At 33.9% G+C, this 22,320-nt stretch overlaps 1 protein-coding gene across 1 annotated transcript in view; it reads left to right on the top strand.

Annotated features, from left to right (window-relative positions):
• Positions 1–22,320, top strand: part of LOC141451015 (uncharacterized) — a 1,067,280-nt gene that overhangs the window by 60,802 nt on the left and 984,158 nt on the right. The window contains exon 2 of the mRNA XM_074122023.1: positions 5,930–6,008. Within this exon, the coding sequence (XP_073978124.1) occupies positions 5,939–6,008 (70 nt within the window). The 5' untranslated portion in view covers positions 5,930–5,938. The remainder of the gene's footprint in view (positions 1–5,929; positions 6,009–22,320) is intronic.

Genomic DNA, 22,320 nt, shown 5'->3' with positions numbered 1-22,320 from the left:
ACGTTCTGGACGCCCTGTTGAGGTTACTACTCCAGAAATCATGGATAAAATCCATGATATGGTGATGGATGACAGAAGAGTGAAGGTGCGTGAGATTGCTAGTGCTGTGGGCATCTCGAATGAACGGGTACATAATATTTTGCACCAACATTTGGACATGACAAAGCTATCCGATGGGTGCCGCGATTGCTCACGCTTGACCAAAAACGAAATCGTGTGAAGTGTTGCGAGGACGGTTTGCAGCTGTTCCAGAAGAATCCGCAGGACTTTAAGCGTCGTTTCGTCACTGTGGATGAAACATGGATACATCACTACACTCCTGAGACCAAAGAACAATCTAAACAATGGGTTACCAAGGGGGAATCTACGCCAAAAAAAGCGAAGACCGTTCCTTCGGCAAGAAATAATCCTCATCGACTATCTGGAAAAGGGTAAAACTATTACAGGTGCATATTTTTCATCGTTATTGGACCGTTTGAAAACCGAGCTGCAAGAAAAACGCCCACGATTGGCCCACAAAAAAGTCCTTTTCCATCACGACAACGCACCAGCTCACACCTCAGCAGTTGTGGTCGCAAAATTAATAGAAATAGGGTTCCAACTCGTTTCACATCCCCCCTATTCTCCAGACTTGGCTCCCTCGGACTACTATTTGTTCCCCAATATGAAGAAATGGCTGGCGGGAAAAAGATTTTATTCAAACGAGGAGGTGATTGCAGAAACGAATGGCTATTTTTCAGACTTGGACAAATCCTATTATTCGGAAGGGATCAACAAACTAGAGCAGCGTTGGACGAAGTGTATAAACCTAAAAGGAGACTATGTTGAAAAATAAAAAAGGTTTACCCCAAAAAATTAAGTAGTTTTTATTTTTGCACGGACTTTTCAAACGACCCTCGTATAACTTTAAAATTGCAAGCAGTCAGTATTCTCTCGTCACATTTAATTCCGAGGCTTCGCGCATAATCCAACGTGCTCTCCATTTCTTTAGCCAAAGCTGAAGGGGTACTGCACAACGTAGAAGGGAGCCATAGGCAAGGATAGGGATTATATTAGGGGAAAAGATTGCTGCATCTTTGGCATAAGTGAAAAGAAGAGTGCGAATTTAATAGAGACATTAACAGATACAGGTCCAAGGAGACTCCTTTCGAGATCACCAGCACAACGCATAAAAAGTGTTCAGATGGATCTGATTAAAGAATTAGATGATATGCAGTTGGTAAGAATTCTCTTGGAGTTTAGCAAGCAAGCCCAAGTGCACGATGGAAAGTATGAACAAGAAAAACTGCAGGGCATTATTGTTTATCCTAAATTGAAGTTGAGTTAACACAACGCGAAGGTGTGGCTGTAGAGTGATGTGATTTCAATTCAAAGTTCATATAAAAATAATAATAATTACTAATTATGACGAAACAACTTACTAATTTACGAGAAATTCATGATTTAAAAACAATTTGTTGCTTCTTACAAAATGACGATTGACTTTACCTGTAATTTGTGTTAAAAATATCTTGCTTGGTTAAACATTAAAACAAATAATAAAAAAAAAAAATTATCCACCAGAACAAATACAACAGCAGAGTACAAATAACAGCTATAATAAAATAAAAATTGACAGCAACGTAAACACATTTAAATACAATTTTACAGCATACTACCTCCGCACAGTCATACTAACTCTCTAACAATGCACATGGCATTCAGACAGTATCCAGAACTGTCGGTCCCTTATCGTTTACATTACAAATTCAGATCACAAGCCATCAAACTGTACGAAATGTAAATGTAGCAAATTTTATTTACAAAAATTCTATTTGTCTCTCCCCCTCTACAGAAATAAATATGTTTAGGGCAGAGGAATTGTTTTAGTTGCAGAAAGAAGGGAAATTTAGTGTTTTGCGCAAAATTTATAAGAATTAGATAAATAATAAGAAATTTGGCCATAATTTGAGATCAATTTTTGCTTTAATTTGTTTATATTCGTTACTTTGAGAAAGCTTTTATTAGATCTTTCTCAAATTGCACTTAGCAGTTCCTAATCTAACGCTATAAGAAAATGACTTGAAAAAATATTTTTAATTGAGAATCCCAAGTATTTAATTGAGATTATTCTCGAGTTTACTGGAATTCGAGATTACTATGGAAGCTCCAAACTTCTTCTACTCACTTACCTACTTCATGATCCTGGCATTTCTTTGTAATACTTCCTTCTCTGTTAATACCTTACACTGTGAGGAAGCTAGGGGTTCCTCAGGATGGTATTATACAGGATTCCACCTTGACATCAACTATCATAGAATCTGCATACAAGACTTTAACGACAAGCACTTAAGAAACGATTAAACTAACTAGCAAGATGTACAAAATTTACATTGGGGAACTGCCAAAGCACTACTGAAACTGATTTAGACTTCAATCATTGCAGTCTTCGCCGAATAACATAATGCTCCATATTTTATCCAGTAAAACAATCTTTAATGATCCAAACTTACCATTCTTCAAACGACTGAATTTATGAGATAGATATATTCTCTCACCTATCTGGACATTCTAACCCATTAATCTATCTACTCTCATCTCTTAATTTTCCCAACAATCCTATTCCACATTTGAGACAGTGTTGGTCACGCGATTTACTCGGTGATGAACGTCAGTAATTAAACATTAATTTTGGAGAATTACCACCAGGAACACTCTCTTATTAGTATATTTCTTGTTAAAAGACATTAATGTTCTCCGGGATATAAATTTCAATCTGGAAAATTGTTATAAACCTTTTTGGATAAGTAAAGAGACCAGAGTGGTTTTTCAGCAAACTTGAGGGCAGTTTAGTGAAATTTACAATAAAATTTTATACATAGCCCTCCTCAGAAAATATGAATTTTCAAAAAGGGGCTTAGCCACTTCCTATTTTATATTTTTAAAAGAAGAAAAATTTAAATAAGAACAGTAGTTTAAAGATTTCCTTAAATCTCTCCTTTATGGTGGGCATCTGATATTCGGCAGAAACTTCTTCTTCGTCAGGAACCCAATGAGATGCACTTGGCATCTCTGATCCCTCTTCAGCAGAGCTACTTCTCGTAGCGTCCTTTTCTAAATGGGATCTAAATTTGATGGTATGAAATCCTCCTATTGACAGATGACATCTTCCTAATGGCAAGTCTTGGCTTGTCAATCGTTCCATCTCTTCCTTTTCAGCTATTTCTGCGTGGTCCTTCATCCAACAAACTGGAATATTTTTTTTTCCTTCGGCATTTCATAAGTTCTCTTTTCTCATGGACACCATCAGAATATAATGAGTACTGCGGCTTTTCAGTGCCAATAGGTTCATCAAAGAATCATTCTTGATATCTGTCTTGGATTCCCTTTGCTTGTTCTGCTTTCACCATCCCTTGTCTTGATGGTTTGAACAGATAGCGCCTCTGTTTAAACTTATCGTTTTGTCTAATCTGGTATTTTAGAATCCCACGAAAGGTGATTAGGAATTAATATGAATAATAAAATGCATTCAATTTTTTTTTTCGAATTTCCACAACCAAATATGCAATTTTTTGCAATTTACTTCTGAGGCTTTCTCAGACGCCATTTATCCACTTTTCCTTGGAATTGCCCTTTCTTCTTCTTTATTCGGCTTCCAAGTCTAGGATTTCCTTTGCCATTCTTCCATCTCCCGTTCTTTTTATTCTCTATTTTAGTTAATTAATAACACTTTTCAAAGGTTTAAAGACAACTTAATCCTAAATTACTATGGGACTAATTACTTATCAACCTCCATCTATACTAAAACTTAAAACATTTACACATATATCTTAAAAATCAAATAATTTATTTAGTTTTCAAAATCTGACTGAAATCAGAAGATTATTATTGCATTTTCGAAATTTCTTTGAGTGAATTAGGTCAAATTTTAGGTAAAGAAAAGAATATCAAAAAGCTGACGGAGTAGAAAAAATGTGAACATTTAACTGCGTTAACTTTGAAAAGAGGTTACATTATTTAAATGGCAGGTGTTTTCAAGTGGACGGTTGAACTGCAACCTCCTGCTGTTAGGCTTAACAGACGACAGTCACTAGCAGTTCTATCCTCAAGATGGGGGAATTAATGTAGGGAAAAATATCTCATCAATCTTCTCTATTCAGAGGTTTTTATATCTCCTGGTGACTGAATAAAACTTTAAAATTGTAGCGGTTTTATTTATTTTAACTTTCTCTTGGTATTTGCCAGCAAACTGATTGGTTAAAAACAAGCTGTTACAATATACTACAAAGTTTATCGCGAATAAGTGGAAAATTATTTGTTCTTGAAATGAGAATTTATTGCTCCACGTTAATTTCCTGTAAGTAGTTTGCCCGTAAATCTTTTTATTTCCCTAAAATATGCAGGATCAATCAGGAAACAATAGTATTGTGTTTTGTCAAACTTCTATCATTTCTTTCATACTTTAGATTATAATGCTTCTCGTGAAGTTGCTGATTTTCCTTCAGCTAATGTCCTGATTTTTATGTTTAAGGCGCGATAACAACTGAGATCATTGGCACCTGGAACTATTTTTCAGTTCACGGCTCGGCCTCCGGACTTTCTAAACTTAACTTTTCCAATTTTTCCTTGGTCTTCATTCGTCCATCCACCTACCCAACAACCTCTAACTTAGAATCTTGAGCAAATAATATAAATCATTGTAGATGAATTTGATGTCGATGAGTACAGCCGTGAAATACTTTTTATTGAGACGCAGGATCAGAAAGGGTGAAGGGCCAAATTATTGACTACTTGGCTGTCATTAACACTTAACTTAGGAACGAGCGAAAATTACAATAACTGACTAGAGTTAACTAAATATAAACTATTTTTAAAATAAAATGAATGACGAGTAGAGTGACGTCGTGAAGAGCAAGTAAGAATGAATCCTCAGTGAGTGAATGCAATGCCCTGAATGCGATTGAGTGTCCCGAGCGGTGGTCTGGCGCCCTTGTACACCCAGATACTCGGACAGCTTCTTATTGTTCTGAGCCCTACCTGGGCTTTAACCCTTTCTTTACAGCCACTTTTTCCAACTTTTGAATTTCCTTATACAACTACTGGGTCAAAACTTCAAAATATTTCACATATCAATTTGACGTAGGCCTTATTTAGTTATCTCTTTTTTTTTAGTGAATCAGTATTTTTTATTTTTTAAAGAAATTTTTATTAGGTATTTTTAATTTACGAAACTTTCACTAAAACTTTGTTTTTACCATCCTAAAAAATCATTGAATTGGTATTACTTTTCTCTAGTCCTGCACATCGGTTTTAGAACAATAAGAAAGCTCAGGGTTACCAATTTGCTGAGAAAGACGATAGAATCTTTAACAGCACATTTGTTTGCACAAATACAGCTGTGGCTCGACGGAATTTGATTTGAAGATTCAATAATATATATTTAAATAATCATTTTTAAGACCCATATGGACAAACGGAGCAGAAGTGTGGGGCTCAACCAAACCTTCTAACTCCAAACGCCTGCAGACACTACAGTCTAAAATCCTACGGAAAATCTTGAATGCTCCATATTACATTTCTAACCTTACAATACATACCGACCTTCACATCCCTTTTGTCTCTGGTCTAATAAAGGCTCGCTAACGCAACTTTCACAGCCTCCTTGCTCTCCATCCTAATCCTCTTGTACAATAACACTCCTCTCCTCACCTTCCAGACAATCCTCCTCGTCGCTTGAAGCGGAAGTGGCCTAGGGACCTACTGATGAGGGTAATATCCACTGAGAAAGAGTTCCACCAATGGGTGGTTAAAAAAAAAATCATCATTATTTAAAAACATTTTTTAAAAATTACCAAATATGTTAATGAATTTTCATTTTATTTTCTTTAAATTGTTTTGTAAAATGCAAAATTGTGTATTATCTAATAATAAATAATTTATCTTTTTGCAGACGTGAGAGATGTGCGGAAATCAACTTGGTTTTTGGATTAACCTAACCGTAATATTCGCTCTCCTCGTCACAACACATGGTGAGTAAATGTTTATTCTAGTTTGTGGTTACATTATTTGCCTGTTAATTAACGTAGATGTCTGTAAATAAGTAGAAGCTAAATACAAAATTTTGACAGCTCCTTTTATTTAAATACTACATCTATAATTACTTTTCAACTTTGTCTTTACATTGTGAAACGTTTAGCTTTTTATTTCACAGTTATTTTTTTTGTTTCTTTTTAGTGCAGCCTTTATTAATTACAAATCAGTAAATATGAGAGTAATAATGAGATGTGAATTAAAACTGTTACATAGAAAAAGGAATAGTTATGCGGTTAGCGTATTGGATTCCAACGCGGAGATCACGGATTCGAATCCAGCTGCTGGTACTTAGGATTTCTCTTCCTAGAAGCATCTTACAGCTTACTGTCCGGTGATGGACAGTGTTGTCTGTTACGAGAGAACAGAGAAACGGCAGTATACAGGAAAAAAGCTACGGGCGTCAATAACGTCAGAAGTTGACGCGCCTAAGTTCATCATAGGTATTTTGCTGGCCCTTTCTAGTTTAAATAAACAGCTGCAGATTCTGTAAGGAAGAAGATGGAAAAGTTTGATACGTATTGTGGCGAATGTTAAAGACTAGTTTGGCACAAAGTTCAACACTTTGTTGAAGACAAACCCATACCGTCGTTCTTTGGCCAGGAACTGTTCATCAGACAGCTGGATCTAGTGAAATACCTGTTTATTTACAAATAGGGTTTGTAAGAAAGAAGGATATAACATTTGAAAAGGCTAACATGCAATTCCCATCTATTAACCCTTTTATATTCAAAAATGATTCCAGTAACTCTTTTTTAAAAATATTCTTTCTAAGATTACCAACTACATTAAGAGTGTCCTTGTAACGAAAACACCGCAAAAGACATAAACGTGTTGTAGGAAATCTTACTGAATAGACTTCCTCGGCTTACTGGTTACTAATCAGAGATAGTTACCAACAGCTACCCGGATCATGCACAAACATTTCTTTAAGCTAGGGCCAGGGGTCAGCAACCCCCTGGCCCTTTTATCCAAATTTTGTGGCTCTTCAGCCTGCCCAAATTAAATTGTATATTTCAATTTTATTGGAACAAATAAAAATTTCATTTATTAAAGTAAAGATATTTTTTCAAAAAGAATTTTAAATGTGATTCAGTTTGAAATTGAATAGAATTATATTAAAATACAGTACGTAATTATATAAGACTGCCGCCTTTTCATTCAAACACAGGTTTAGTTATTATTTATTTGTTTATTTACTTTGCAATATGTGAAAATAAATATATAAAACATTTAAATGTTATTGAATATCATAAAATAATAATTTGTGAATACAAATGATCTACAGAGTTTGTTTACACTATCATCCTTGCGGCTCTTGGTAAGATTTATTAAAATTATTTGAGGAGAAATGGCTCTCTACTTAAAATAGGTTGCCGGCCCTTGAGCTAGGCTATAACCTCAAAGAAACACATTAAATTGTAATAGAATCACTATAAAATTTAAACCTGAATGCGAGAAATGCTCACCGGGAGCGCTGCTTTCGGGGTAAATCCTCGTTAAGCTACAATTTTCCTTCAGATTCTACTTCTTTTTTTTACCCATTTAATCGAAAAACTTTAATCGAAAATCATATGTCTATATTTACTGAATATCATAAAGATCTCAACATCTACCGCTGTATCTTCTTTTACATTTCCAAAATGTAGCAAAACCTTTTTATTTTATTTGTTCCTCTGCTAGCCTGTACTAATTTAAGCACATGTACTTATAATTGCAAGGAAGGGTTGAAAATGAGGAAGCTAATGAGAGATAGAGATGGCTACCCTGATATTATATGAATTTTGTGGAATAATATTTGAACTAAAACATATGCTATCTAATTGCTAATTCCCAAACTTTACTAACGATGAGACTTATGCTCTTTGATTGACATAATTCACCATTTGTTATTTAGATATCCTTTTAAAACTTTTCGGCCACTAATTTGTAATCCTGGCTGAAATCAGAAGGGTGTTTTATATCTACTGTGCTGTGTATAGTATATGTTGTATATATTGTGTGTGTATACTAATCCTGCGGTTGGAACGGAATTGAGTTACAGATAGTTTTATGACCTTGCCAGTAACAGAGTACAATTCACCCTGTGACTGGACCGTAATGAAGACTCCCATACATGTGGAAATGCTGTTTACACATGCCCACTCTCTGGAGAATTGTTAATTTAATTAATGCTGGCTACTGTGTAGCGGCCATTAATTCTAATAAAATTAGCCCCCCTTTCATTATATTCGGCCTTCAGGGTTTGTCTATATTACTTCATGTTAAATATATACTTTGTGGCCAAAATATATTTTATATATACCTACAGGGTGACCAGAGTTATATGCTCCACCCACCTTTTTTTTTTAAATGGCGAAAAATTTCGAAAAAAAATAGTATTATTAAATGTTTTATTGCATCCCAAATTCTCTCTTCACCTTCGGATTCTTAGGGCCTTAAAAGAGCGGCGGGGACATTTGTTACAAAGATTAGTTTTGGATCCTCATCTTTCTTTCTAGCGGTTGTCCCGCAAGGGAATATTCTAGGCTCTCTGCTTTATACAGTATTCACTGCAGATATCCCTATCGACTCTCATACTATCCTCTCCACGTATGCTGATGATACTGCTATATCCTCTCCTCTGACCCAGTATTCACCTACAGAAATATGCAGAATCACCTTACAAGTTTAAAAGAGAAATAGTTTCGTAGGTTGAGAATAAACTACAACGGAAGTAAGTGTCCGCATATATTACTTTCACTCTTAGAAAAATAACACTGCCTCCTCTATATTGTAACCAAAATCTCTCTCCCAACCTCTGATGTCGTCCTCTTTGGCCTGTTCATCGATAAAACACTAACTATTTGTTTGCCGGAAGTCTTCGATGAAATAAGGAAAACAAACAAGCGCCGTAGGATTATTCTTCATCGTGACAATGCCAGCTGTCACAACATCTCGTCTAACAACCGACTATTTGAGCACTCAAAAAATCGAATGAATGGGTCATCCGCCGTACAGTCCTGATTTGGCACCAAATGACTTCTTTTTGTTTCCTAACGTCAAGAATAAATTACGTGGACAACGATTTTCGTCGGCAGAAGAAGCCGTTGATGCATTCAAAAACCATGTTTTGGAGGTGTCTTAAGCGGAATGGAAAAAATGCTTTGACAAGGGGTTCGAACGCATGCAGAAGTGTACAGATCATAAAGGAGAATATTTTGAAAAACAATAAAGTCATTTTCAATGACAAATTACTGTTTTTTTTATTATTAGGCTCGAACTGTGAATAGAGCCCCTCGTAGCTCAAAAAACTGTTAGACAAAGTTCAAGTCTATCACTACTTGTACAATACTTCGTGTAAAACCTATGGAATTGTACTATGGGCTTAGAGAGGAATCCAAAACTTGCAATATAAAATTCTCCGCACATCGATAATGCTAACTGTTAACCAACCAAACCATTCATAATGACTCAATATTCCTTCCCTAACCAACGTAATCTTATTCCGCTTAAACAAAAGAAATCCACAACATCTTATCATTCATCTCAGCATTCTTTGTTGCCTTTCTTGCCGAACAATTCCTGGCGATCCTTCTAGACGTCTTATGCCAACGGCCTAGTGATTTATTCGATTGAATGTCCGTGGTTAAAACAATTAAATCTCTTATGCGAAACTACGCTGGGCATTTTTTCCCCTATTAATTATTATTACTTAAAAAACAGCTGCATTATTCATGGCAAAATTTGGCGTTATAATAATCACGTAAATAATATTAACGAAAATAAAATTCCTCATTTTGTGCAAAAATCTATAACAATAATTTTCAACACAGAGTTTACATTCTCTGTAAAGCAAATTCTCGCTAACTATGCAAGCTATCTGTAAAGCTATGTTCCTAGAAATAGTTTACAATAAAAAAAAAGGAAAAAGGTGAGGGTTGTTAAATTCAAAAAGCCTAAAATATGTTGAGCTTCTTCAAAGTCAATGAATCATTTAGCTAGTTAAGATTTTCTAGATTCTGTTAGGGATAGTTTGTTTGTTGTATGCGTTAAAACCTTTTTACCATAGTAATTATGATTTTCATATTTATTCAAAGTTCAGACAGGAAATTAAAAGGAAAATTTCAAGTTTTCTCTTTTTAGAAGCTCCGATCTGTATGTGACAGCTACCTCAGGCTAGAAAGGTTCATCCCTCATCTAAAAACAAGTTAGGGAACAAGGGCAGATCAGTTATTTCGATTACCCTATTTTATTCAGGTAAATGAACAAAAAGCTTTTTAGAGTTATCAATTATACTCAAAAGCCCTGAGGATATTGTTATTTATTTAGTTTAAAGCGAACCCATCAGCGTTCCTGATGGAAATTAATTAATTAAAAATTATATTTTTTTTTAGAAAACTGTTTAAAGCTGGCTAAAAATTTATTTTTCATATTTACATATTAAATTTGTTTAATATTTTATAATATAGAGTTCCTCTCGGCTTTGTTTGTAGCAAATGAAACGCTCTAACGAGATCTTGTTTCCTCTAATTAGCAAACATTCGCGTAAGTCTCTTAAGTCAGCGTTCTTGTTTCGTTTGTTGATGTTCCAACAAACGAAATATAATCGATGCATTGATTAATTTGAAAGGCGCCTCACAGAGATGCGACCTTAATAAATGTTTACGTTGTTATCCAAAAAGAATTCCATGTACCAGCAATCAAGGCAAATCAAATGTAACCCATTTTTTATTTAAATTTAGATACGGAAAGGGTTTGAGGCTTTTGGTTTCTTGAAGTGTATGGTCTTTGAGGATAATGCCCTTGGAATGTCACTTTCATGAGTTGATAATACAGCAGTTCCACGCTTTGATTGCAGCTTAAATTTTAGAAGAGAATAACAATCTTCCCAAACCGATAACTTCTGTTATGCTAAGAAAATTTCAGGAAATTTCATGTCCTAAATACTCCCAGCTGCAGTCCTCTCTAGAGTTCTCTGTTCATACGTGTAAAAAACAACCGAAATGTTTCTTAATGCCAGAGAGAGCTATTACTTTCGGTGTGAGAATACCCGAGAATTTTTTGTTCATTGCAAAATTGTTTGATAAATTTAAATTAAATTAAAAATTTGTGATCGCATTGTTTTTATTATATTTTATATTTTATATTGGTTGATTATTTTATTGACTTTAAAAAAACTAATTTGATAAATGAAATCAAAAAAGTATTTACTTAACAAAGAAAATAGCCTAGGATCTGTTCATTTTCGTAAAATCACCGAAGCTTTTGTATTACGCCATATAATTGTTTCTCTCTTTTTCCTCCATTTTCTAATTTAAATGTACAATAATTTGTTAATTTTAGTAAAAGGGTTCTCGATTAGGGAGTATTCCTGTACATCTAGATAGCGAACTGAAATTACATTTGCCTTCAAGGGCAACCGTTCAGAATATTGCTTAATTGAAACAATGGACTGTGGAAGTAAATTGAACAATTCTTTTTTTGTTCAATATAACTTTGCTACTTTATTGCTTACTTTTATTACTATACCTTTACATTTATTACTACCATAACCTTAATTACTACTATTTAATGTAATATTGTTATTAATATTTTATTATTTTAGTTACAAAAATTATAGTTTGTAACTTATTAGTACCTTTGGTTTAACAGACATTGTTTTTAAAATACAAAACATAAGATCCCTTAAAACTGCTACAGTGAATCTCTAGGTTAAAAAAGTATGATAATAAAGTAGTATTGAACATTTGTTTTCGAAATCCGTGGATAACTCATCCGCTTATAATCCACATTTTATGGTAGCAAAAACTTAGTGATAGGAAGACATGGAGGTATAACAGAGAATGGTTAATATTATTTCTTCTTTTCCATTTATCAGTCATTTACATCTGCAAATAGTAAGAGCAGTATATAGATAGTTAAAAATTACATGAGCCACTCGTTCTTTGGCGAGAATCCAAAGCATAGTTCCTCTTAAGACACCCGTTGTCTGGAGGACTACTTGGTTGGTGTGAATACAGAGACTCCATTGCAACTTTCTACGTTTGGTTTCAACCACTTCAGGAAGGAAAGGAGTGTTGAATTCTTCAGGCAGGGTATTATTTACATATAGGACGGAGCATTAACGATAGTTTTGTATTGGATGGTTTGGATTCGGCGAGAATTAGAAGTATAGTTGAATCCATAATTCAATAAAGTATTTTCACTGTGGATGTATTTGTTTCATAACGAAACTTAAGATTTGTGAAGGAAGATTTTCAACTACCTTTCAAGTTGCACGGAGAGGTACAACTATGGTTACGACACTACTAAATGCAATCCTAATGAAGAGTTAAGAAAGGACATATGGACACCAGTTCGACTTCCAATTCCACACCTTGCTGGCCAAGGTGCTGTGGCAGATGCTAAAAAAATGCGCACCCAACTTTTTACGACTTTGATGGAGGTAATTAAAAATTTATGGGTTCTAATGAACATAGTTCCACCACTATTTTAATCGCCTTCCAAGTACCAGCGGTGATGGTTTAACCGTTTGTACAGGTCTTTTATTTAAGTCTTGTATTCAGTCAGTTACTAGGGCTCCGTGTGAGCCATTAGTCGTTGTCCCAATACTTAGGAACGTAGTGGTCACCTGATGAAATTACAAGCAAATTTTTCGGAGTTAGTGTAATCCCATTTTAGTGTACAAATAATGAATACATTTTTTTGTCTCATTTTGTATTACTTTCCAATTTTGAGCCCAACTTTCTCAATCGTTTGAATGGTTTTGAAGATTTCTTAAGGCGAGCACAGGATCGCTGTATGTAAAGTGGAATTTAACATTGATCTGTTCACTTCAACAATTTGATGTCACACTGCATTAACGAACTTACTAATTCAGCTGATATTACTAGTCGACAAATCCAAATGTATTCATAGTACAGCGTAATCGGTACGTGCAATCTTTCTCATTCGTGGTGTTGAAACTTAGATACGAAGGTTTAAATTTCAATTTTAGATATTTTCAAAATATGCGTTTGTAACTTTAGTCGTGTACCAAATTGGAAAAAGTTCATAGCTTCAATTTTTTTTTTTTTTCTGGCGTGACCTGGTAGAATTCCGCAGGAGATGGCTTAATTCTTTGGATGAATTACAGAAATTACTGAACGGGAATAACTGGTTATAGTTAGTTAACCTTTTTAGTTCTGATTTGGCTGATTGGGTCTTATCAATAAGAATTTAATTACACATAAATTGGCAATATTATTCGAATGAATTATTCCTGAATAATTTGTTTGAAGTTCAAAATCTAAAATTTTGTACTATTTCCACAGTTTCAAATTTCTAATTTTAATGAACATATTAATGTTCTCATAGACCTTTCATGTAGGCCAGTGACCAATAGCAGCGTATTATAATTAATTTAAGGTAAGGCGCCAGTCTGAGGTTATTGGCAGTCAGAGCTTTTTTCAGTGTGCTACCAGCCTTCGGAGAGGGTTCTCTCGTTACAGGCAACACTATCTTTTACCGGTCAGAGAGCTGTAAGAAGTTCCTAGGAAGAGAGAAATCTAATGGCCAGAATCTAAGATGAATTCTGGGTTATATCCGAGATCTCCTTGTGAGAATCCAGTACGCTTAGTTGCTGGTTGGTGGTACCCGAAAAATAATCAATAATGGCGGTCATAAAAAACTGAAGCATAAAAATATCATAGAAACGTTTTTTCCTATAATTCTTATAAATTATTTATTATACAGCAAAGTTAATATGTACAGTTAGTCTGTACTAATAATGTTAGTCTGTCTCAAGATATACAAGAAAATATACTAGCACATTTAAAAGGATTAAAATTTCCTAAAACCGAAGAACACAAATGATAATTGGATTTCAAACCTTTTCTATAAAGAACATTTAGGAAAAGCTACATCATTATCGATAAAAGATAAAGAAAATTTAATAGAATAATCATGTGACAGAACTTAAATGATAACTATGTAAAAATCTACTTGTAATGAGTAAGCTCTATCCAAGCAACATTAAATTGGTACTTACAGGTAGTTGGATGCTTAAAAGATATTAATCTAGAAGATTTGGGCACAAATATAATAATCCTAAAGAAGAACTTTGTAAATTTATTAATAATTTTGAAGAGAAAAATATGTACGCAATTTTTAATTGTTAAAAACAGTGTTAAAACTAAGATCTTACACTTTACAAAGTTTATATAGTGAATATGAATTTCTTTGTAACAGATACATTGTATCTCTATACAAATAAAGATAATGATAATAAAATAACACACTCAGAATAATAAATTTCACGAAATACAATCATTTTTTTGAAGTGGTACAATTTAGCATGATGTACTTACTACCAAGTGGTACGCAAGCCAAAAAAGGTTAGGAAACGCTGAACTAGACATTACAGAACACTACTTTACTCTCCTGATAAAATAATAATAATAAATCATTTTTTAAAGTCTAAAGATATACTTTCTTTTTTTTGCTTTTTAAGATTTTATTTCAGCTTAATCAGCCTTAAGGTAGAGCGTACATTGTGCTTCTAAGTTTTGTTTTTGTTGAAGCATAAGCTGAAAGTCGGCTTAGTCTTATCAGACTTAGGACGACGGTTGGTTATTCCTTCTTTAGCCCAACCCAAAAACTTCTTTCAGTGGCATGGATTTTAATTTAATCTCATTTTATTCCTTGTCTTTTTCTGGCTGGGAAATATTCTTGGTATATTTTTAGAGGCATTTTAAAGAGCCGCGATTGTTTTCCTTTACTTCATCTTCTACTTTCAAATGTTTTCGTTCAAACTTCATTTTAAAAGAAGTAAACATTCAAAAAGTTTTATCTTTTATCCATGCGATCAAAAAGTTCTGAACAGAAACACCTGCTGGAGATTTGGAAATCATTATTGAACAAGAAACAATATTATTATTGCAATTTTTAATTTTTAAAATCATTTCAATTTTTTCCATTTTACGAGGGTCGTTTGAAAAGTCCGTGCAAAGTCAGAGAGATAGCACTACTGGCGCGTATCGAGGTTATGTTTAGTTAGTAGCATCTCTTGGAAGAACACACACCAAGTTTCAGCCAGATCGGTCTATTTCTTTGTGTTTGGCATTCGTTTGAATCGAGGAAGTCGAGTGATTTTCAAAAAATGGACGAAAAAGAATTTCGTGTGTTGATTAAACACTACTTTATGAAAGGCAAAACGCCTCAGGAGACTAAAGAGAAGCTTGATAAACATTATGGTGACTCTGCACCTTCGATTAGAACAGTTTATAAGTGGTTTCAAAATTTTCGGAGTGGCCATATGGGCACAAGTGACGCTGAACGTTCTGGACGCCCTGTTGAGGTTACTACTCCAGAAATCATTGATAAAATCCATGATATGGTGATGGATGACAGAAGAGTGAAGGTGTGTGAGATTGCTGGTGCTGTGGGCATCTCGAATGAACGGGTACATAATATTTTGCATCAACATTTGGACATGACAAAGCTATCCGCAAGATGGGTGCCGCGATTGCTCACGCTTGACCAAAAACGAAATCGTGTGAAGTGTTGCAAGGACGGTTTGCAGCTGTTCCAGAAGAATCCGCAGGACTTTAGGCGTCGTTTCGTCACTGCGGATGAAACATGGATACATCACTACACTCCTGAGACCAAAGAACAATCTAAACAATGGGTTACCAAGGGGGAATCTGCGCCAAAAAAGGCGAAGACCGTTCCTTCGGCCGGAAAGATTATGGCGACTGTCTTTTGGGATTCGCAAGGAATAATCCTCAATGACTATCTGGAAAAGGGTGAAACTATTACAGGTGCATATTATTCATCGTTATTGGACCGTTTGAAAACCGAGCTGCAAGAAAAACGCCCACGATTGGCCCACAAAAAAGTCCTTTTCCATCACGACAACGCACCAGCTCACACCTCAGCAGTTGTGGTCGCAAAATTAATGGAAATAGGGTTCCAACTCGTTTCACATCCCAACTATTCTCCAGACTTGGCTCCCTCGGACTACTATTTGTTCCCCAATATGAAGAAATGGCTGGCGGGAAAAAGATTTTATTCAAACGAGGAGGTGATTGCAGAAACGAATGGCTATTTTTCAGACTTGGACAAATCCTATTATTCGGAAGGGATCAACAAACTAGAACAGCGTTGGACGAAGTGTATAAGCCTAAAAGGAGACTATGTTGAAAACTAAAAAAGGTTTACCCCAAAAAATTAAGTAGTTTTTATTTTTGCACGGACTTTTCAAACGACCCTCGTAGCTACAATTCTAGATTAAAGAAAATCGGTTAAGTGAAATAAGACTTTTTTTTTTTTTTTTTTTATTTTTTTTTTTTATTTTACAACTGTTATAACCATAAGGTACTCAGTGGGAGTTGCACAGATTTACAATAGATAGTTACTCCGAAATTAATATACAGCTGACAAATTACATACAAAAAATGAGCCACAATTATGCGTACCTACAACATAAGTTAACTAAATCAATACATAATACTTCGAACTAAGAAATCAACAAAACTTACATACAAACAAAAATAGACTATGTACACAAAATAAACATAATAAATGTGTTTGCAGAAACCTAGCGAACAGAACCGAACTTTTCACTATTTTTATATATTTCCTAATTTCATTTTATATATTTATTACTACATATTGCTAACTTTGATTATATTGTAATATGTACAAACTTATTTTATTTTATTTATTTATTTTATTTCATATAATTCATTTGTCTTTTCTGTTTTATTTCTTTACCTTTCCTATTCGTTAATGACAAACGCTCTTAGTTTAAGCGCACCCGTACAGTAATAAAATATATCGTCAATTTGCTGTCTACATTTAATTGCAATTAGTTGTTCAAGTCTGGACTCTTTTACTACGTCACCTATGTATTTGTGAATGTACTTATTTCTCAGAGCTGTATAGAGTGGACAGTGGCACAGGAAGTGCTCTAAACTCTCCTCCTCCATGGTGTTACACATTGTGCATATGTCTTCAGTACTCCATATATATCTATTACTTTTATAATATATATTTATTCTTTTTTCGTTACACATTCTCAGTTGGCTAATTATTGTTAACTTTGTAAAAGGTACATCATTCAACAGTAAATAGTTGCTGGTAGCGTTTAAGTCACAGATAATGCTTTGAAATAGCGTGTTATAGGTCGAAGATTGTATTCTATCCCAATCATCCTGCCAACTTTTTTTATTAAATTTTTCTATTAGCACTTTCCGGGACTCTTTAAGTTTTTGAGGGCATTGTTCCAGCCACACCTGCTCGAATCCTAAATCGTACATGATTTTCTTAAATTGACTGACCCAATTATAATTAACGTCATTATTACAAGAAGAATCTACATCCAATAGTCCCTGATAACATCGTTTTTCTACTCTGTAACTGGGCATTAACAGTAAACTGTACCACCAATCAATGGCTCTTTTAAATACGCTACTACCAAGTTTTAGTACATTACATTCTCTACGCACCATATACCCTGGAGTAGTTAAAGGAACACCTAAAAGTTGTTTAAGAAATTTTACTTGTGTTTTCTCTATATGATCAAAATACCTAAGTGACCAAATTTCACTCCCATATAACAAAGTATTTTTTACAATATTGTTATATAGAAGCATTTTTGCATCCCAGGGGGTACATTTTATGCTTATCAAAATTTGTCTGACAGCTGCTATCGCAGCCAGACATTTGTTAGAAGCCATTTTGCTTGCTTGTAAAAAAAGCCCAGAGTTACTAAATTTAATGCCTAAATATGTAAAAGTCTTAACAATGAAATAAGACTTTAAGAAATAGTTTTGTCGTTTTGAAATCTCTCGAAAATGACCGCAATAATTTTAATCTAAACTAGGTATATTAAATGCCCGGTCAAAGAAAACTAAAAACATGTATAACTCAGTTGTACAATATAAATTTTAAACAAAATATTTGATTGACTAAGCATAGTTGAAACTAATATTGTTTAATATTTCTCCAAAAATAAATACATCCCAGTTCTGCATTCGAGTACAGCCTGAATAGATTGATTCGGATTTCCTGCAAATATAAGTTACGCACCCTCAATTGCCTGCGGTCTTCAGTTACCCCTTGTTCAAAAGCAGGATGCAATTGCTATTCCCCCACTTTGTTTGCACATCTTATTTTAACAATATGTTCTGAAAATGTGTGTATTTATTTATGTAAATGAAATAAAACTTCTAGAAAATTGAAAAATATTATTTCCTACATTTGTACATGGTTAAAAATTTGATTTTTTTTTTTTGTTTTTTCTACCATCTATATTTTTGCTAGGAAGTATTGCAATCGTGTTAAATTTTCAAAGAAGAAAACTTTGTATATCATCAAACGGGAACTTGTATTCACAATTTTTCTCACCAGGAAAATGTATTTTGGGTGGGATTTTGCAAGTTTAGGAACCTTTTGACATCTTTTTAACGTTCTATTTAAGAACAGTTTACGATTTTGTTGTACACATTATTAAAGGGATTCCAAAATATCTCTGTAAATTTTAAATTTGACGAAATTCAACACTTCTAATCAGATTCCTGACTATTCTAAAGTGACCAAGCCTTCAAACGCCCAAAAAAAGAATCTTCACTGGTTTCATAATGCTCATCAACATCCTGCAGAGTCAATTTATCAGTCATTGCACTGAAATATTAATGTAAAAAAAAAAAAAAAAAAAAAAAAAACTAAAAAGGCAAGACGTCCATCTACACATCATAAAACCTGAATCCTGAAATAAAATCAAATTAACAAAAATCTGCTAATTTGCTCTACAAATTCCATTGCTACAGATTACAGTAATGGTAATAAAGGAAGATTCTATAAAGACTATGGCAGATCAGTTACCTAGACAACCACGGTATAAGGGAACTGTCGCTAATAAATGCGTTGTTACGACAATAAGTAGGCTGAGAGCGAACCACGCTGTGTGCGGATCGTATCTTCACAGGATCAACATGAGATCCTCTCCTCTTTGTGTAGATTGCAATGAGGAGGAGGATTTCAAACATAATAATGATATGTCCACGTTATGTGGTGGAAAGTAAACGAATGTATACAGGTATTTAGATGCACGATTTCGCTACGAAGACATTATATTCTCCACCAACATAAACGTGCTTAAGTCTATAGCAGAGCGAAAGCCAATGCCAAAAAAAAAGGATTAAAAAAAAAAAATTCCATTGCTACGTACTGGGGCTTTGTAAGGAGATGGGCGTCCGTAATTTTTTTTTCAGCTGATATCTGATCAATATTGGCTGAAATTAAAGAATGGCCGAAAGGTCACAGTTGAAACTATTTTTTTTAAGTAGAACAAAATTCTAATCGGAGTTAAATTGAATAGTCTGTAAACGGTGCTGGCCAATGGCCGCACATTAATGACCGCGCCTTAATTAAAAACAAAAAAAAATTGGTTCTGATTTCATTTCAGCAATAAGCCAGTAAACATTCAAAAAGGTCAACGCTCTTTCTGATGAATAGGCAATTTATTTATTAAATTCCTTGTATTTATATTGAAACTTTTTAAGGTATTTTAGAGAATTAAAAAACTGGTTATTGTAATGAAAAGAGACACACGGTAGCAATTACAGACGAGGCCCGCAAAACTAAGATATATTGGGTTCGATTCCCGGTCTAGGCTTTGAATTTTATTTATTGGTTAATATGAGAAATTCACAGTAAAGTATGTTTGCTAATAGACTCCGTCTACGACACCTAATTGGTAATTGGACGTAAAGCCTGCCTGAAAAAATGAAGCATTGTTTTCTTTGTTTTACTAACTTTAAGGAGTTCTTCCAAAAAGTTGTATAGTTCAAAAAAAGGTAATAGATTACTGTTCATTATTTTTGGTGACTGAATCATAGTTTCAAGAGGATGAAAAAAATTAATGCCAGATTCAGTCATTATAAACTTTATTATGCCGAGCTTTCGACCTAGGGACTAGAACATCTTCTGGGCTAGTTTACAAAGTAATATTTTACATTACAGGGTTGGTGTGTCTTCTGTCTTATTTGTTCATGGACTGGACAAGACAGAAGACACACCAACCCTGTAATGTAAAATATTACTTTGTAAACTAGCCCTGAAGATGACCTAGTCCCTAGGTCGAAAGCTCAGCAAAATAAATGTATCACGACTGAAATGGCGTTTATTTTTTCATTCTATTGTAATAGATTACATGTTGTCGAAAAGATTGTAACAGCTTACATTTCATTTCGTGAGATGGTATAACATTAAAACAGCGCTTGCGCCACACCTTCTTGAAGGTACTAAAGAAAATAAGTATACTGTTATTTATAAATAATTTCTACCATTAAAGAGAAAATATTGTAACATTATGCGGGGGCTTAGATGTAATCAATAAATCAATATGCGCGGTCGACTTACTTGGTTTTAATCCTTCAAAACATCTTAAGCACCCTAAGTAAGCACCACTAAGCAACCCACAGCTTCTCCCAGTTTTGCGACAAGCTTCACCAGTATTAATAACGGAGTAATCTAATGGGCTAAGAGAAAAGCCATATCTTTAGAAACCATTGTGGCTAAATGGTTTGTAAGGTTACGTAAGTATTGATCGTCTTAAATTTGGAAAAAATCGCTAAAAACTTCCCCTTTGATATTTGATTTAGACAAAAGCTTCTGGGCAAAAAATGAATTTGGTTTTTTTTTTTACAGAATTGATTTATTTAGTTTTTGACTTTTTCTCAAAATCTACTCCAACGATTGATTCCCTTTAAACAAATAATTGCATAAAAAATCTTTGCTGATTTTATTAGAGAATTCGACTTCAACTGTGCTTACGTCTCATTCTGCACTTGCTAACTTCAAAATGTTTTAAGTTTTCAAAGAGTTGCTTTAAAGTTATTACCTGTGTTGAAGCATTTAATTATTTGTAAACTTCCTCTGTTTTTAAGGAAATTATTAACTTTTTATTTCAAGATTTCTGACTATTGAGGGTCACCATTTCTTTATTTCTCTTACTAATGTTTAGATTGTAAGGATGAAATTCACCAAGAATTGTTCTATTATTTAGAATTCATTAGTTTTACCACCTAGAAATGATTCAGTTAGAAAGTAAATTAAGGAAACGCCAGCCATCTTAGTTACATTAAATATTCTGCTGCTTGAATGGTTTCAAATTGTGTCAGTAATCATTTTAACTATAGTCACCACTTGAGAACTGGTTTGTTTAGCCTTCCATTTAGGTGGCTGTGAAAATTAAATTTATTCTGTAGAAAAGGGTTCTCCGGTTGAATTAAATAAGTATTTAATGGCTCATTTTTACTTTTTCTAAAGGTTACAGATGGAGAATACAAACTTATACAGATTATTGGCCCAAATTTGTTAACAGATAAAGTTCCGCATTATTATGAATGAATATTTACAAAACATTCATTTGAATATTCTCAAAGTTCTAAACGACGCAGATTGACCAGAGCTTGCGGTTGGAGTAGCCAAACTCCATCTGGGCCTACCAAGACTATTAGCCTCCCGCGTCTTAAGAAAATAATAAACAGAAACAAAACAAAATTGGCTTGATTTTACATCAAGTTAAACCAAGTTTTCAGTAGATACTATTAAAAAGAAGATTCTACAAAGATTCAACAAAATTTTAAGGCCATTTTGATTCTACTTGTGGTAAATATCAAGATCATAGCCAGCATCAAATAGAGGACGATAAGTATTCGCATTTGGAAGAAAAAGAAGACGAAGAAACCGAAGTAAATGAAGTGGCAGCACAAAACTCACTCTATTTTAATGTCATTTGCCGTGCATATTTCGAACCCAACAATAATTCACACCTCAACCAACCAATGTGCTCGATCTTTATTTTCTTTCATAGTTTTGAAAGAACCTTCTCCAAATTAAAATTATGTAATTCTTTAAAACAGTACCGTTCTATTTTCCGTCATTCTAATTTCATTTTGAAAAGACTGAAGTACTTTTGGTTTTATTATTTTTGGAATTTATCTACAGTTAATGTCAGTCATATTCATACACCTTGTCTCTTTATCTGGTTTTATTTTATTGTTTTGGTGAGTCAGGGTGAACAAATAACACTCACACATATTAAGTAAATTGTTATTTTTCACAAAATAACACTTTTTTTAATTCATAAACTGTAAACATTTAGCCAAAATAGATAACACTTTCGAAATAACTCGTCACCAACGAGACTTTCATATTCATACTTTTGCAACAATTAACATTTCTTAATTATAAAAAAAAAGTCAATATTTTGTTGGGTAG

The sequence above is a fragment of the Rhodnius prolixus genome, unplaced genomic scaffold (genome assembly GCF_049639745.1).
Source record: "Rhodnius prolixus isolate KJV_2025 unplaced genomic scaffold, Rpr scaffold_8, whole genome shotgun sequence".
In the NCBI taxonomy this organism is placed as follows: domain Eukaryota; kingdom Metazoa; phylum Arthropoda; class Insecta; order Hemiptera; family Reduviidae; genus Rhodnius; species Rhodnius prolixus.
Note: the sequence above shows the minus strand (reverse complement) of the source record. Positions and strands in the feature narration are given on the sequence as shown.